At 38.4% G+C, this 18,017-nt stretch overlaps 1 protein-coding gene across 4 annotated transcripts in view; it reads right to left on the reverse strand.

The window, feature by feature from the left end:
* Nucleotides 1-11,294, reverse strand: part of LOC116267495 (protein MICRORCHIDIA 6) — a 29,749-nt gene extending 18,455 nt beyond the window's left edge. The window contains exons 1-9 of one of the 4 annotated variants that reach the window (XM_031649226.2): nucleotides 11,098-11,294; nucleotides 8,374-8,737; nucleotides 7,401-7,475; nucleotides 7,271-7,305; nucleotides 7,002-7,080; nucleotides 6,787-6,873; nucleotides 6,611-6,686; nucleotides 4,547-4,625; nucleotides 4,239-4,373 (exon numbers count right to left, since the gene is read on the reverse strand). In XM_031649226.2, the coding sequence (XP_031505086.1) occupies nucleotides 4,239-4,373; nucleotides 4,547-4,625; nucleotides 6,611-6,686; nucleotides 6,787-6,873; nucleotides 7,002-7,080; nucleotides 7,271-7,305; nucleotides 7,401-7,475; nucleotides 8,374-8,731 (924 nt within the window). In that variant the 5' untranslated portion in view covers nucleotides 8,732-8,737; nucleotides 11,098-11,294. Of the gene's footprint in view, nucleotides 1-4,238; nucleotides 4,374-4,546; nucleotides 4,626-6,610; nucleotides 6,687-6,786; nucleotides 6,874-7,001; nucleotides 7,081-7,270; nucleotides 7,306-7,400; nucleotides 7,476-8,373; nucleotides 8,738-10,688; nucleotides 10,866-10,894; nucleotides 11,063-11,097 lie in introns of those variants that run through there. The other 3 variants (XM_031649225.2, XM_031649227.2, XM_031649228.2) reach the window with 3 other exon arrangements.
* Nucleotides 11,295-18,017: the final 6,723 nt, after the last annotated feature.

Raw genomic sequence — 18,017 nt, forward strand, 5'->3', positions numbered from 1 at the left:
AACAGGATATATATATATATATATATTTACAAATGCAGAGCCGTCACATTGGGCTATAATTTACAGGATATATATATATATATATATATATATATATATATATATTACGTAAAAAGGATTTGTTATTTACACAAATACAGACTGGACAGGAGATCTGTTTCCGATGTTGCATATTTATTGGAAAACCATTGGTATCATAGACTAGCAAGCAATAGAGGGTTGTCGTGAGATCTAGTGCTTAAGCTGAATAGAGGTCTATGGCAGCTGGTACAACTGAAGCTATGCAGGTTATGCAACAAGCACCTACTGGCTGATGTAGGAGGAATTCTTGATCTCTTAGATTGTGTGAAAGGGAGCTATTAATCGGGTTTTAAACAGCGAGGTTTTTCTCAAGCATAATACAATCAGCTTAAAAAATAGAAAAAAAAAATACAGTAAGTTTTTTTAAAAAAAAAATTAAAATTCATGAAAATAGGGAAAAAAATAAATGAAAAACTAATAAAACAACATAAAAATTAAGTAGATAAGCAACAAATAAAAATCAGCAAATGGATACAAACAGTTTGACTTAAAAATTGTAAAAAAGTGCCTAAATGAAAAAAAATGCAGAAAACATATTTTTTTGTGTTTTGTTTCGTTTTGGCATTTTTTTTTCAAAAAAATGGCATGCTTTCCCTCTTTTGGCTGACTTATTTTTCGTCTTTTTGAAGCGTTTTCTGTGACTATGCTATTAACATTACTTTTAGTGCGTATATATCAAAGTTGCACACAGCATATTGAGATAGATCAATACTTTATCATACAGAAGTAAAGACAAAGAAATTGAGGTGCATCACATTCCAACAAAAAGAAAAGTTGTTGTGTTCGCTATATCTAAATAATTTTCATCATTTTTATTATCATTAAAACATTCCTTTTATCACTGTTATATAGTTTTATTATGTTTTCCTATTAGTTTCTTATTTATTTCATTTATACCCAATTTTTTTATTGTCAAACATTTCCCAAGATTTTCCCAAGAAATACAACTTTGCCGTTAAAAATCCCAGAAAAATCTCACCAATAAAAACCCGAGAACAAGATTTGTGATAAATTGATAATGGTTATAGGCTTCTAAATAGCAAAAGACACTTATAACTTGGTTATTATTGTTAAAGATACAAAAAGGGGTTTTCTGAAATATTAGGAAGTTACGGAGGATCTCTTTAAATGTTTTGTTATTTTTAGTGGACTTCTCTTGTAATTTTCCCTAACCCTAATCTCTTAATAGAGATTAGGGTCACGTAATGAACTTTCAACTTTTTGCTGCCTCTCTCTCTCTCTCGCAACATGGTATCAGAGCGGGTGTGGGCGTCGACGGCAGGGTGCGCTTTCCGGTGACCTTCTCCGGCGACCATCTTCTCCGGCGACAATCTTTCCGGCGAATAGCCAAGTGAGTTCCTTTCTTTTTCGTCCTCTCTCTTGTCATCGCTACTCCTTATTCCCTCTTATCACCCAATAAGGAGACAGTGAGGGAATAGGGGTTGGGTGTGCCGTGTGAAGGAGGACCTGATCACGCCTATGTGGAAGGCGTGATCAGATCCTCATATTGGTTGTATGAAGCAGACTATTGTGGATGTAGTGTGACGTGTGACGCGGTGGTTTGTGATGATCGTAAATACAATTTCGGGAAAGTCAGGCTGCGTGAGGTGTTGTGGATGCTTTGTGGAGTCTATATGCTGCTTATAAATTCAGTTTTTTGAATATGATCAGAATTTTTCTATAGATCGTGGATACAAGTTGAGTAAAGTAAGGCTGCGTGAGGAGTGAGGACTGCTGCTGATCCTTAGTACAAGTTTTTTTGTTTGATTTTGTGGATTTCTTTGACACGTGGACAGGAAGTTTTATGAGAACTAGCTGCTGTTATAAGTGGCAGCAGTCTTCAGTCGTTGGGAGCAGCAGTCTTCAGTCGTTGGGAGTTCATTCTTGTTTTTTTTTTGTCATCGGCTGAACCAGATCTGAAGTGACAGTAATTTCCTAGCCCTCTTTCTTTAAACGTTTGCGTCAATCTGGTCTTCTTTATTTACTATGGCTGAAAACAGTAAATCTGAAGGGTCTACTGACTACAAGATGGTTGGGAATTCATTCTCTTATGGAACCACGATGAAACTTAATGGCTCAAATTATGAAATATGGTCTAGGGTATTCATAATGTCGGTGGCTGGTCATAGGAAGAAATATATTCTTGAGGAGGGTGAACCTATTGAGAAAAAAAGGAATATATGCTGCGTGGGATGAAGATAATTATATTGTTATGTCTTGGATTATGAATAGTGTGGAGTCTCATATAGCCCCAACTATTGCATATTATACCAAGGCCAAGGATATGTGGTCTTTCTTGAGAAAGACATACTCGCATGCCACTATACCAGTCTCAACGTGTGATGCATAACAATGCTGGCAAGGTGGACGAAGAGCCTTTAACCGTTCATATGCAACAACCACCTGGTTTTGAGCGACAAGGGGAGTGTTCCAAGGTATGCAAGTTAAAGAAGGCTATTTATGGACTCAAACAGAGTCCCCGTGCATGGTTCCAAAAGCTTACTGAAGTGTTATCTAAGTGTGGATTTCGCCGATCCCAGCTTGATCACTCATTGTTTATCAAGCGAGGCTCAGCAGGACTTGTGATATTGATTGTTTACGTGGATGATATTGTTCTTACAGGGGAAAATGATCAAGAGATAGTTCAAACAAAGGAGTTTTTACAGCAACACTTTGTTACGAAAGACCTTGGACAACTTCGTTATTTTCTTGGTATTGAGGTGGCTCGTAGTAATAAAGAAGTTGTAGTGTCTCAAAGGAAATATGTTCTTGATCTTCTGCAGGAAACGGGACTATTGGGGGCTAAACCTGCCACACTTCCCATGAATCCTCGCATTCATATACATGATGATGACTCAGAGCCGTTTGACTCTAGATCTTACAGATCTCTGATAGGGAAACTGTTATATTTGACTGTCATTCGTCCCGACATTAGCTTTGCTGTAAATAAGTTGAGCCAATTCATGGAAAAACCCCGAAAAGTTCACTGGGATGCAGCTCTAATGATTGTAAGATACTTGAAATCAGCCCCGGGAAAGGGGCTATGGTTCAAGAAAGGAGAATGTGTTGACATCGAGGCGTATAGTGATGCTGATTATGCTGGATCTGTAGATGACAGGAAGTCTACTACCAGTTTTTGTGTCTTTGTGGGCGGTAATCTTATTTCCTGGAGGAGCAAGAAGCAGAATGTTGTGGCTCGTTCTAGTGCTGAGTCGGAATATAGGGCTATGGCTCAAACTGCGGCTGAAATGTCGTGGGTTAGATCACTACTTGTAGAGTTGGGTGTCTCAGTGAATCTCCCAATGAAGATGTATTGTGACAACAAGGCAGCTACATTTATCGCTAACAATCCTGTCTTCCATGAGAGGACTAAACACATTGAAGTGGATTGCCACTATATTCGGGACTTAGTTCAAGGAGGAATTGTTAACACTATTCACGTCTCCTCAGAAGATCAGGCAGCAGATATTCTCACTAAAGCTCTTCCCATAGGCGATTTCCTGAGATGTTGTAACAAGCTGAGCATGATTGATATATATGCTCCAGCTTGAGGGGGAGTGTTAAAGATACAAAAAGGGGTTTTCTGAAATATTAGGAAGTTAGGGAGGATCTCTTTAAATGTTTTGTTATTTTTAGTGGACTTCTCTTGTAATTTTCCCTAACCCTAATCTCTTAATAGAGATTAGGGTCACGTAATGAACTTTCAACTTTTTGCTGCCTCTCTCTCTCTCTCGCAACAATTATGATTATCATGTGAAACCACCTCCAATGTGTCATAAAGTGCTTAAACTGATTCACAACAACACTTATATACTTGTTATTAGTTTTGGGCCTTTCGCAATTTAGCGATTGTATTTCTCTCCTTTTCTTTAATTTTCTTTTCAGAGACCAACTCAGACTTACTGGTCTTCCTGCGCAGGGTCTGCTAACTTTTTTGACCACATATCCTATGCCATGAAAATGATAACCTTCATGGATCAGATTCCCTGGGCAAGAAGATTAATCAAATACAATGAAACTCAACAAAGGCCATACCACCACCAAAATCTCCCCTCCCCCCCGCCCCCCCCCCCGCCCACGCCCTTTTCCCCCCTAATGCACATGTACCAAAGAAATAAGAAATTTTGATTTCACAAAACAATACTTAGTCAGCTTACTTGCACCAAGAGATCGGATTCTGTTTGATATGGTGACCATTGCAAAATTGTTGACATGTTATATACCCAATCTTTTTCACTGGTGCGAATTATAGGCTTCCTTTCTCTGGTGGCTGGTGATAATTCATAGTCGACCTACAACAATTAACAAACTTTTTTCTTTACCATGATAGTGGAGCATCCCATCATAATTTAAACGACAATAATTCCTTGTCAATTTGATGGAAGGCACAGAGTTAACCAATATTTGGGTGACCGTATATAAAGCAACAAAGAGAAATTCTTTCCCAACAAGCTGTTGCACTCACCATTGGTACAACCGTATCTTCTTGGCCTGTTTGTGTCAAAAAAGTATAGGAGAGTAGGCCTATACTCTGAGTGCAAACCCTGGTATAAAGATGGAAAGCGTGAACATGTCACCAAGCTGGATGGAGAAAATTCAAGGCAACTGAAGGTATTATGACAAGTATTACAGCATATATACGAAGAAAGCAAAAAAAAAAAGTCAACAAAAAAACAGCATTTAGCACCAGGACCATATGCGGCCTTAATATATGATCATAATCTCAAAATCAACTAAGCTTCTAGACATACCAAAACTATCTTTTTTACCTTTTCTTAGATACATAGCAGCCATTTTATTTATTAGAAAAAAAATGGAAGTATTGCCCCCAAATCAAACCTTAGTAACCTGTTGTACAAATCGCCTATGGTGATAGTGGAGTCTTTTGTCTTGCAGATCATGTTTTGTGAAATTCAATTACTGCTTACAAGTATATTTATTTGTACTGTCCCATAGAAAATGTTTCACTTTTAGGCAAGAAAGTAGTACTTGAGATGAGTACAACGAGCAATCACCAACAAGTAATATAATCTATGTCACATGGGTACGAGTACGGACCATTTTCAAAAAATTTGGGTGCGAGGGTACGGCCGTACACACACACACATATATATATCAAAAAATTACAAACAGAATAACATATTCACACACACACACACACACACACACACACACACATATATATATATATATCAAAAAATTACAAACAGAATAACATATTCATAAATCATGATGATCTACCAGAAAACTGAGAAAACAATGCAAGCACACATGGAAGAAAAAGACAAAAAAGTTGAAAAAATAGATGAACTACCAAACAGATGGAAAATGGAAATCGTGCTATTGGAAGAAAGTTTTAAGGAGGAAGGGGAAAACCAAAACCAGAACTCCAACAAAACAGTTGCATCAATCGGCAATATACAAAAGGACACAAAAGCAACGATTTCGATTTTCAAACATGACCCTGTTCTCAAGGGACAAAATTGCAGCGCACAACTGGTTATCAGACTAAAGACGCACAGCAGGTTCTATCTACAACTATCAGGAAGTGCCATTGTGGCCAATAATTCCATGTTAAGCATTACGAAAAAAGAGGAACCACAAATGAAACCAGGCAAAGAAGGAACAAAACCAGGAAAAGCAAGAAGAGGGAAAGGATTGACATTAAAAACTGAATAAAAAACAAAAAAGCGCATTTAGCCAAGTTTAGGAACTAAGAAATCAACTGAAATGCTAAATCTTGTCTGTTAAATCCCCTAAAACCCTACAAAGAACCGAACAGAAAGTGAAGGGCCGATGAAGAAGTCAAAACCAGCCCAGAATGATTACAAAGGCACAGACAGAAAACGGAAGAACAAAAAATGAAGAAAGGAGCTCGATCTTCACAAAACAAACGAGATTTTCAACAGATGAAACCAAAAGCTGCATCGGAAAACCCTAAAAACCTTTATCTTCGCCGTTCTCCACTCGCCGTTCGCCACTTGCCGTTCGCCGGAGTGGAGAATCGCCTCCCGTCGTCGATCTCGATGAAGACGAGTGAAGAAGAACAGTCAGGCGTCGAGGGTTACAAACTTACGATATTTTTAACGTGAAAAAAGTAAACTGCGTTAAATTGTAAATCACATTTAAAAACAAAGAAAAGGTCAAAATTGAACTCGGTCAACTTTGACCAAGTTCAAAAATGGACGGACTCGACCCTGGGTGCGTTGACCGTACCCGGTATGGTCAACGCAGCACCCACCCCACACCCGTACTGGTGTCGTACCGGTATGGTGCAGGTACTCCTCCTTAAGAGGAGTACCCGTGTGACAGAGAATATAATACAAATCTTGAGAAGTTTGTTAGGCAGAACACTGAAACAAAAAGGGGACTACGAAGAACTTGCAATTGGATTTTGCAAGACTAACAGATACATATTTATAATGCAAATTGTTCTTGGAACAAATGCCTCCATCTCCTGGTTCTTGAACTTAAAAAAGCCACAGACAAAAAAATGAAAGAGTATCTGTGCTACTTATGAAAACCAAACCTTGTTTTCATGCAAGAAGTGAAAACAATAACATCTGCACCGATTCGCATTGTGCTCGTCTTGAAACCATTTCCATCTGAAAGGCTACATTACTAGTTACTAAAACAGTATCAATCATGTAAATTTAACCAGTTATATAAAATAAAATATTTGACCAGTAAGTGTACAAAGCATACATTGTCCAATAGCAGATGACTTTTTCCCTGAGTATCCTAAGCTCATACATTTACGTAGGCATTCAGGATCCATTCCACCACCATCATCTGATTGCAAAGAATAAATGCAAATTTATATTTCTTAAGAAGGAATTCTCTTGGTTTGTCAAACAAGGTATAAGGATCATTAAACAAAATATGCAAAGGTGCCATAGCACTAACATAAATAGATATACCTTGAATAAGCAAGGCAGGGCACTGATCCCTCGGGTCTATAATTTTGTCGATATTCACAAAGGTAGCTCCATTATGTATCTGCAAACAAACTACTCTGTTATATGGGACAAGAACCAAGAAGAAGAAGTATAGGGACTCCAGAAGAATCAGCAGTCCTTTAAGAAAATATATGTAGTTTTTTAAAAGAATGATGATGCTGAAAACAGTATAAATTATGGATTGAAAAACAGTGGAAGCAGGTATAAGTTCACGAAGACACAGGCATCACCTCATCCACTGCATTGTCAAGAAGCTCTGCTATGGCTGTCAAAGAAGGCAAGATATTGAAATGGTCACAATAGAGAAAAACAAACTTAGTTTATAGCATACACTGCAGAAACAGTAGATCTGTTATATACCTCCTAGGGCCCATTTATGTGATGTAGCATTTGAATGAAGAAACTTAGGGTGTACACGCATGCGATTCCCACCATCTAAAATAAAACAAAATAATAACCAATGACCATGAGTGCCCCCACAAGTCAAGATCCCCAAAAAATAGAAAACTGAGAAAAAAATGAAGTATGAACCAGCAAACAACTCTGTAGCCATGTCACATAGGTACGGGTACGGGTGCCGGTGCGGGTACAAGTACGGACCATTTTCAAAAAACTTGGGTGCGGGGTACGACCGTTAATGCATATATATATATATATATATAAAGCCAAGAAGAAATACTTTAGAAAATATATATCAAAAGAAAATGTATCAACATAAACAAATAAACAACATAGAAAATATATATCAACAGAACTTGCAGCAGTGTTTTTAAGAAACCTATGAAAAACTTTAAACATATCGACAATTGAGAAGCCCCTAATCAATCAAATATAAACATTAGTCGAATTTTCATGCAGGAAAACAAAAATACAACTAAGAACAACAATAAAAAGAAAAAATAGTTCATGCAGGAAGGTCGCCGGAGGTCACTGGAGGTCGCCGGAGGTCACTGGAGGTCGCCGGAGGTCGCTGGAGGTTGCTGGAGGTCACCAGAAGTTGCTGGACGTTGCCGGAGGTCGCTGGACATCGCCCACACTTTTGTTTAGGATTTGTGTTTTTGAAAGGAAATAAGAAAACAAAAAAAAAAAAAGAAAAAACCCTATGTTTTGGATTAAAATGAACTCGGTCAACATTGACCAAGTCTGTTTTGGACAGATATGGACCTGGGTATGTTGACCATACCCGGTACATGTTGACTTGTACTTGAGCCGCACCCGACACCGTACCCGTACCCATGTCGCACCCGACTGGTACGAGTAGTCCACCAAGATTAAGGTACCCATGTTACATAGCTCTGTAGTATAAAGTACAAGAAATATGTCACTTCATTACTTGCTATCTTAAGGTTGCAAGTCTTTCCAGAGTGATAGTTCCCAGCCTTCCAAAACTGCCTACAAGTTGCCCAAGAGAAGCCTGGTGGTAGAGAAGCTTTTCCATGTGCATCCAATCCAGACCTTGCTTGTTCTTGTGGCAGATGGTTTTTCTTGAAGGTACCTAAAACAATTTCATCTGAAGAGCCTTGTTTCCTAACTTGCACTTCTGTTGTTTGCTGATTAAGAGATTCACTATGGTAAGGCTCTGAAAGCCGATTGACATCTGGAACTGCAACAGTCTCCAATATGACTGCTTTTTCATCAATCCGTTCAGTGTCTTCATCACTTGTTAAATCCACAATGTCTAGAAAGCTCATTACAAGCTGAGGGGCAATACACAAAAGGGAAAAAAGAATTCAAGTCAAACAGATAAACAATTGGCATTTTGAAAAAAGAATTCAAGTCAAACAGATAAACAATTGGCATTTTAGTAGTTAATCACTTATTATTGCATCAAAGTATGAAAACATAAAAAGGGAGAAAGTACAAATGGTTTGCACAGGACAGCTTATTCTACAAGGGAACCTATAGGGAAAAGAGAAACTTAAACGAAGCCAAAAGAGTGCTTCGAACTTAACATATACTGGTTGCCAAACAGCTACAGCCAGCGAAGAAGATAAAAAAATAAGTAATGAATATTCCTTGTAGCTGATTAAAAATGTCCCTTATATGTGTTAGCAATGAACTACCATTTGTCCTCAAGTAAAGTACATGTGCAAACCTGCAAATAAGGAGTTAAATTTTGCATAATCTTTGAACGTAACTATTACCTTCAAATAACCTTGGAGTTATTGTCCAGAACAAGGGCACCACACTCCTGAGTTGGACATAACATCCATACATGTATGTGCACAAGCATGCATATTTGAGTATCTAAAGTGATACAATGTATGCACGCACACACATGCAGACCTTAATTCTATGATAATCACCAAAGCAAGTGTCATAAAATCCATAACTGTGGTGGCTCGAGGCTGTTTTCACAGAAATCATGTTACAACAGTTGCATTTAAAATTCGGATGCAGTACCCGCTTGTCATTCTGGAGACGTATTGAATGTCACAAATGGAAACCAGCCCAAAACATATGGTAAGAAGGTAACAAACCTTCTAAACTCTCAATTCAAGAAGTCTAGCCTCCCAGAGTCTAGCTCAACCATGTTATGAAGGCCTTTAGTAATCAAAAGCACAAGGCAGGCCTAGGTGATGGGCCTCCAACAAGGACCTAGGTGGTGCCTATGCAGGCATATGCAGGCCTAGGGGCACCTAAGTGACTCAGCCTAGCAAAAACGGCAAGAACCTAGGACTTAACCAGCCACCTAGGCACACTTTTGACACCTTCAATGGATACAATAAAAAAGCACAGATTAAGAATACACAAAATCAATAGATGCCTAAAATTTGTGAACTTTTCGATTTTCTATAATCTTAATAAAAAATGCAATTAAAAAAGTATGCAGACACGAATTACCTTTTAACATCTTGTGAAGAAGCTACTGAGTATAATAAAGCCAAACAGGTCTTTGGACAAGTATAAAGAGTAGAAAAAGCTACTGATGCAACACCAGAAAATGAATACGAGTATACGAGTCTCTACAAGCATCCAGTGCCTAGGCCGACAAGAAGCCACAGCCTCTAATGAAGCCAAATAGGTATTTGGACTTCGGACAAGTGATAAGGAATAGGTAAAGCTACTCATGCAGCTTGAAGATGAATAGAAGTTGCATGACTCAGAAGAATTATACGGGAGAGTAAACAGTCGAACGTCTGGAAAATTCAACAATGGTTGGCCGCCCCAATCATCTCAGGGCAAACTCATGTCGACACCAGCGTGTATCCATTCAAACATTTGAGATTACCAAGCTAGTGACTGTAGTTCGACGGTTACACGCCATGTTTCACTGACCTCTCACATTTCAACTAGCAAAAGTCCAAATAAAATAAAAAATAGAAGAATCCCTAAAACGTGCAAGAAAAGAGATCAGATTTGCAGCCAAATTTCCTAAGAAGGAAAAGAGGGACAGCCCAACCAGACGGCTTGCGCTCATTCCATAACTTTTCCCTAATTTTTGGGGCCTGGGAAACAAAAACTACCTCCAATACCATGCCCTTGCCACACCTCACAGGATGCCAACATCAAACAAACACAGCATCAACGCGGAGAATATAAATGAATTGAAAGAAGACAAATACACAAAGACATACAAGCAAACACAGAAATATAAGAGAGAGACGGAGAGATGAGATCTTCCTCCCTTGAACTCGCTCTTGGTACCTTAGACAGAGGATAAGGGTGACTCCTCTTTTTTTTTTTTTAAACCCAATCTAACAATTCCTGGCAACAATCCTAACAAAATCTGCTAAGCGCCAAATGCTTCGAGAGAGAGAGAGATGCCCTTCTACCAAGTACCAAATGGCGACCATGGCCTACGTGCCATGATTGCCCCTCCCGATTCAGACGAGAGAGAAAGATATATATACTTGTAATCGGCAGTAGTCGGAGAGGAGAAGGAGCATCTTCCTTCAACACAAGATAAAGCACCAAGGGAACGAACAAACTTAAACAATTTGCCAGAGGCAGGAAAAAATAGACAGAGAACCGACTCTCCCGCCGGATCCATTCGTCCTGAAAACGGACTCCACATGAAAGAAATTGGCTCGCAAACACAGAGGGAGAGGCTTACGGTAACTACCGAACGCCAACGGCACCTGCTAAAAAGAACGAGTAAGAGGGACACACAGTCTCCACCGTCTACTCGTGCTAAGAGTAGGGAGAAGAGGAGCGGCAAAGGCACTGTGGCTTCGTTCTTTTCTTGGGCATAACGCGGACGGTCTGCGTTCCACTTCGTTTGGTTGTTTGAGCTTGGGATGGCATGTTTTGTGTTTACTTCTGCTTCTTTATTCGTAGAGGCGAAGCTTCCCTTTGAAGCAAAAATGACTCGAAGCGATGGGGCGAGGCGAGCTATGCATGAAGCGTTGGCTCCGTAGCTTCGCCGAGGCGCGCCTCGGAGCCTTTTTCCAATTGTTTTCGGTAGCCCTCTCTCCGGACCGAGGGCCGCCGACCATGTTTGTGCGACCCAATAATTGAACGAACCGGTGCCTTTGGATGGAGCCGTATATGATATTATCTCTGAATCACTATTATTTTCTAATTTTAATCTCGCATCTTATTAGTGTGGATGTGGCTTTTTTTCCTTTTCGTTTTGATTAGGTAATGTTACATCTGCTTTCTCTAGATTGGCTAAGTTGTGTGGATTCAATATCATATTTACTTGTAGCATGTTTATTGAAGTGAAATTTTGTCAAGTTCTATCTGCATGTACGTAAGTAACATGGTGTATTCATGTATATATATATCCCTTCTAATTTATTGTTTTTCCTAGTTGGGATTTGGGTTTCTCAGGGTGTATAGGATTGGCAGATAAACATTATTAAATACTTACTGATATTTGCATTGATGAGATCACTCATTGTAACTTTTATTAAAATTGGATAGTGCAGCTTTTTTTATTGTTGTTTACTTCTATACTTCTCTCGTTCTTTTGGTTGATATTTTTAGTTCAATTTTGGGTTTCCTAGTTTTGATTATTCATTTACAAATTTTATGTTTGTGCAACAATAGAATACGTGTGTAATTTTACACTGATTGTTCAACTCAACTCCATTAGCACAAGAAATTTTTATACATAGAACGTATTGTGATGATAGAGAATATTACTTTTTAGAAAGTTTTTTAGGATAGGTCGATTTAGGATGTCTCCACGTCCATTCGGCTATTTTAATATGATCTCATGATTGTGGCATATTTTTAGTTGATAAAACACATGTGTTATGATTTTATTATTAAAATCTCACCCATTAAGTTAATTTGTGTGTTTAGAAGATTGTAAACTTGGTTGACATCAAATTGAGTAAAAAATAAGCTATTTAGAGTCACCGGGAGTGAAATCCAATGCAAATTGGGGCCAATATGAAGTTAGATCCATATCTTAGCTAAATAGATCCAAAAACTCACAGCAATATCCAATTCAAACCAAAATTTGTGCTAAAACAATGAAAAAGAACCTTAGTATGGGCAGCTTCCATTTTATAGGATTTTCAACATGAGTTAGTTTGTCCAAATTGCATGTTTAGTGGTTCTTTAAGAAGTCTAGGGAGCATGGGACTTGTCTTGGGATTTTTGATCTAGAAATTAACCTCCAAATTATTCCATGACATTTTTGCCTTTCTCATGAACAATTGTCCCAGCCCTTTTCTGTTTTTCCTCTCCATAAACAACTCTTCTTGCTTGGTAGACTGTTCTCCTCCACTTCCCAATTATTCTATTGAAATTCTCTAGACTTCTGAGTTCTTCTACTCTATCTTTAATTTTAGATTTGCAAGCATGTAGTTAAGAGTTTTGCTGTTATTGAGTTCATATTATTGCAATTAGATAATGATGTTCCTTTGCTAGAACATGTCTGTAGTTAGATCTAATCATTTTTTTATTTAAAGTAGAATGTCCATATAGACAAGACCAACTTCTGGCATGAATACCTACCATGAGGGAAGGGGTCAACTGGATGACATAATTCAATGCAATTGATTTTGCATAGTTGAGCCACTCCATTGAATCCTCCTTATGATTCGTTGTAATTTCTTTTCAACCTTTATGGACAAGAGATTGAGCAATAAGAAATATGAATGCAGGGGAGAAATGCATACTTAATCATGGTTGCTCTTCCAGCTAGTGAGAGGTATCAAGGTCTTCAAGTGGCCAATATGTTTTCTGTCAACAATGTGCATACATGTAGAGGGTCTTATAACTTGTAGTTGAAGGGGTAGCCCAAAATGTTGAATAGAGGGATCGACAATTCGACATGCGAAAATCTCAAAAACTACATGTTTAATGATTATGTGTGAAACACATCACATTTAGAAAGTAAATACATGCATGCATCCATGATTTTAAAGTTCAAATCCAAGTTTAAGTTGTTTTAGACGCCAAGGATTTCCAGTTGAAATTGCATCATAAACAAAGTTAAAATGGGAGAAGTAAAAGAAATTTCAGTGTTTTGTGGATCAATTGTGCGTGAAGTTTATTTTGGATTTTGGCCTGCCATGATGGGTTGTCCAAGACCTGGAAGTTTGCAACACTCATTCTGTCATTGTAATACCTATTTTGTCATGACAATGTCATTTTTCAATCCACTCTAGTAGATGTTCTTAATCTTTTGCCTCTTCCATCATTCTCTTTTGTTTTTATCATCATTTGTATGTGATTTTCCTTCTAGGGTCTAACACAGTTTTGCTTGTGTTTGAAGCCATTCAAATGCCATGGGTTCCAACAAGACATCTACTTGCTATTGGTGGCCTTTTCTATTTTCTGCAGACTCTTCGACTCTCCATTTCGCAGATTGCTTATTCAATCATCTGCACCATGAAGACCTTAAAAACAAGGTGAGGAACATCTAGGAACTGGATTCAGAGGCCATAAGACCATCCTTTCCTCCCGTTCCTCATTGGGTGCAGTTCCCTTCTCACCCTTTTTCCTTCAGAGTCTCATTATGGTAGATTATGTTGCATTTTTTTTTGCATTTTTTTTTTCAGGTGAGTGGGAGGTTGTCCACTGCCTAGATGAGGCCCGAAGGCCCTCCAACCCATTCCTCCTACCTCTAGGGTCCAAGGCTGTGTTGGAGCCTGGGTGAGTAGCAGGTCGCCTTCAATTCGATGGAGTGCACCCCACCTTTAATGGCCTGGCCAGGGGAGTAGTACCAACGACATTCAAAACAAGAGCATGCAGTCTACACGACCTCCGCCTCGACCAACTATGCTATGCCCCTTGAGGTAGCATTCTTGCATTTTTTCATGGTGTGCTCTTACATGCTTCATTTCTGGCTTCTAATGGCTCTAATTATATATATTTCTGGCAGATGGATCTATATATATTCACCGCCGGTTTTCTATTTTGAGGCCTAAAGCTGTCACCATTATTGTGTGTTTTACCTTTGTTTTCGACCTCCTTTTGTGATTATTTTGGATTATTATTGTATATATTTTATTTTAGACTACCATGTATTATCATTAGTGATAATGTATTAATGCCGATTACATAGTGTAAATGATGTACATTAATTTAACATTAATGCATGCATGAAATCATCGGTCCACATTATATTCTAGTGAGTAGTTTTCCTTATATCATGTAGGTCTTGTTTAGGTATTCACAAAAGGCAATCCTTTTGCGCAAGGTCTTCATTAATAAGGAAACCTTTCCGTCCAACCTGTATGAAATGTTATGGAACAACTATAGCAAGACTCTTGGCTATGTGTACAGAGGTTAGATTTCCTTACATGAACGGGACCAACGCTGTCAAAACTGAAGAAGCCTAGGCAACTTTCTTTCTTGGTAGATTCCATAATAGTGTTAGTAGTCAGCAACATCAGCCAATTTTTCTATTGGGGTATATATATATATATATATATACACACACACACACATACACACACAAAATATATATTTATAGTCAATAGGAGACAACAATATATAAATATACACTTCCAAATGTAAATATGTACATTTAGAGGAACTGAAATCAGCCTATTGTCGAGTGTTGCCAAATGACAACATATTGAAAACCATTGGTTTCTAAAAACCCTATGCAATAGAAGCACTACCAATGGTTTGTGGTATACCAACAATTCATGATGTTTTTAGAAACGATTTAAAGGGTGTTTCGCTACCACTTTAAAATATTTAGCCAGTCGGCAGCATCTGACATGCGACATATTTCAATTTTCTCATACACTTATTTGTAAAAACTTTTGGAAAAGGTTATGAGTGCACATGCTAACACCTATATACCTCTCATATTGATAATTTCTAACTTTTTTTTTCTATCAATTTATTGTCGGGCCACAACACCCATCCTAGTTGAAGGAATTAAGTCGACGAATCTGTACTTACATAGCCCAACTTCCAACACAAGTTTGAGTTGAACATGATCCCTCCTTGAGGGGGTCGTGAAGCATGCAACCTTGTAAAGCATCTCATCGGGTTTTTAGATTACTCTTCTTTTGGGGCTGGATGATATAACTTGTTATGATGATATAACTTCCATAACAACATGAAGACCATTCAAGAAGTATAAAAGGTGTCGGCAATGAGCTTTACCACTTGAGAAATCATGGGAGGCATTGAGAAACTATAGCAAATCTAAAATGATGGAAACGATACATAATGGTAACTGCAACACTTGGAAAGAACTACTTGAACCAAACCAAATTGCAGAATCTTCTATTTCAAGTTTGTCATGCGAACCAATCTCCAAATTTCTGCATTGTGAAGGAGTCTCACCGCCTTTCTAGCAAAGCTTGTCAGTTTTGGGGCTATCTTAGTCAATGTAGAGCATCATAATTCCATTTGCATTGTAGGGTGATTGGCCTGCTTGATCAAAGAGAAGAATTATAGAAGAAACTTCTTTTTAGTAGATTTTGGAAGCCTAAGGATCAAACCAATTTTTATGTGTTGAATTTGCACTTGTTGGGGTTAGCATAGTTGAAAAACCCACGACTTGGACTCGATCGGCAGATGACTAGGTCACTGGTTCAACAAGTTGACTTATCGACTAGGTGAGTTCACCGTGAATCGGTCGAGTTTCACAATTACTTGAATAGGGTGAGTCGGGCTGAGTCGGGCCAAGTCGAGCAGAGTCAGAGGTGAATCTGGCCGAGTTAGGTGCAAGGTGGGCCATCCTTGACTTGTAACCAGATTTTCTAGCGACCCGAGCTGATCGAGCGATTCACGAGCCAACTCGACAAGTCAGCCAACTATGGGGGTTAGGTTCAAACTAAAAAGAGAAAATACATGGTTGATGTGATTGGCAACTCATATCCTTAGCTTGTTCAAGGTCAAAATTCTTTAGTAGTAGACAATACTTTCCTTTTACTCAACCTTATCAAATAAAGAGAATAGAGTATCACCTCCAATTCGTAGAGAGTACCTATAGAATACAGTATAAAAAGTATTGTATATACAGAATTCTTTATTAAATGTGGTATTGCAGCCTTAGTGGGTACTGTATGCCATCAGAAAGACCATAAAGAAACAATAGGGGATTCCTCGTGTCATGTGGATAATGATTATTGTTTTGCAAGGTTGTGATTTGGTTTTACAGCAAGCCATAAAGTTATGTTTGATACCATAAATGTTAGGAATACACGAAGTGTTTCTAGTAGCAAGAATTTATCATAACTTAGATATTTAAGTGCATGAATTAAGCCATTCTGTATAGAAAGATTTTCCAATATTGATCCATCCATTAAACTTTTTTGTAGCATTGTGCAAGAAAAGTTCTATTAGATTTGCATTTTCTGGGTTAAAAGCAATTTATTGTTTTTGGCTACCAGGGGTGTAGTGCACTAGGTAGCAAAGCAGCCCACTTCAAGGGAGTCTGTGTTATGAAACTCGTGGTTGATATCACGTCCTGGTGTGCTGCTCCTCTCTACCATTAAAGGTCCCTAAGCACGCTTTATAAATCTCCAAGGGGAAGGGCATTGGGTGGGAGAGGGGAGCTATGGCCTCGTTAGGGCAGTGGAAAAATAACCACTCGCCTGCAAGGGAAAAAAAAAGCAATTTATTGCTTCAACCATAACCTTCAATTATAAGGCTTTGTTTTGTCATTGTTCAATGTTTCTAACTTCTTTTCTCGTCATCTAGCTTCCTTATATGATTCTTTGAAACGACAATCTAGAACCAAGGTTAACTATGCAAACAACCAGACTTACAAAGGTACGAGTTTCTTCCATATTAGTTCATCTGGTGCCTTTTGCATCGGTTGCCTTTTCATGGAAATTTTATTGATACAAATTCCCTTTAAACATCACAATTTATCTTTTGTGGAAATACATAGTCTTCAAGGATAAATGTTGATATTGGTCACTATTATTTTTGTCTATATTTATGTGCATGCATTGCGTGGTATACGGCAGTATTTGCATTGGAATCATTTGTTGCCAACGGTAGCAACATCTAGCTATTATTTGGGGAGGTTTTGGTTGCGACTTTTGTCGAATTTATTAGAGGTCGACCAAAGTCAAAGGCGTCTCTTGGTAATTTTAAAATGTGGGGAACGAGTAATAACTATCCCAAACCCATAATTATAAATATAAAGCACTGACGCTTAGTTTTTTTGCCATAGAAATGGGTTGCAATGGTTTAAGCTCTGGCGCTTACTCTGGCATTAAAATAGCACCAGAGCTGTTGTTCACTACCGCTACTTTAGCCCAAGTGCTATAAAGAATTAACAGCTTTTCCCTGCTGCAGTTGATTATTCAGGTACAGCATCCATACCTTGCTACTCCAGGACTATGTGTACCATGGATTCATGTTCCTTACTAGTAGAACAGTATATAGTTTTTCTCCAAGTGATGCCTATGGTGCTGCTATTACTATCCTATTGTAACTTGTAACATCATGTGAATTCTAGTGGCAATGGATCCTATAAGCCAAACCCTTCACTTGCTAGGTCCTTGGTGTTAATCCTGCATGTTAAGCATGAAACAAGCTGCTGCAGTGTATCTTCTATCTGGGCATATGCAGTGGAGGAGCCACATGTTGGCTGGT

This window comes from Nymphaea colorata, chromosome 14 (genome assembly GCF_008831285.2).
Source record: "Nymphaea colorata isolate Beijing-Zhang1983 chromosome 14, ASM883128v2, whole genome shotgun sequence".
Lineage (NCBI taxonomy): Eukaryota > Viridiplantae > Streptophyta > Magnoliopsida > Nymphaeales > Nymphaeaceae > Nymphaea > Nymphaea colorata.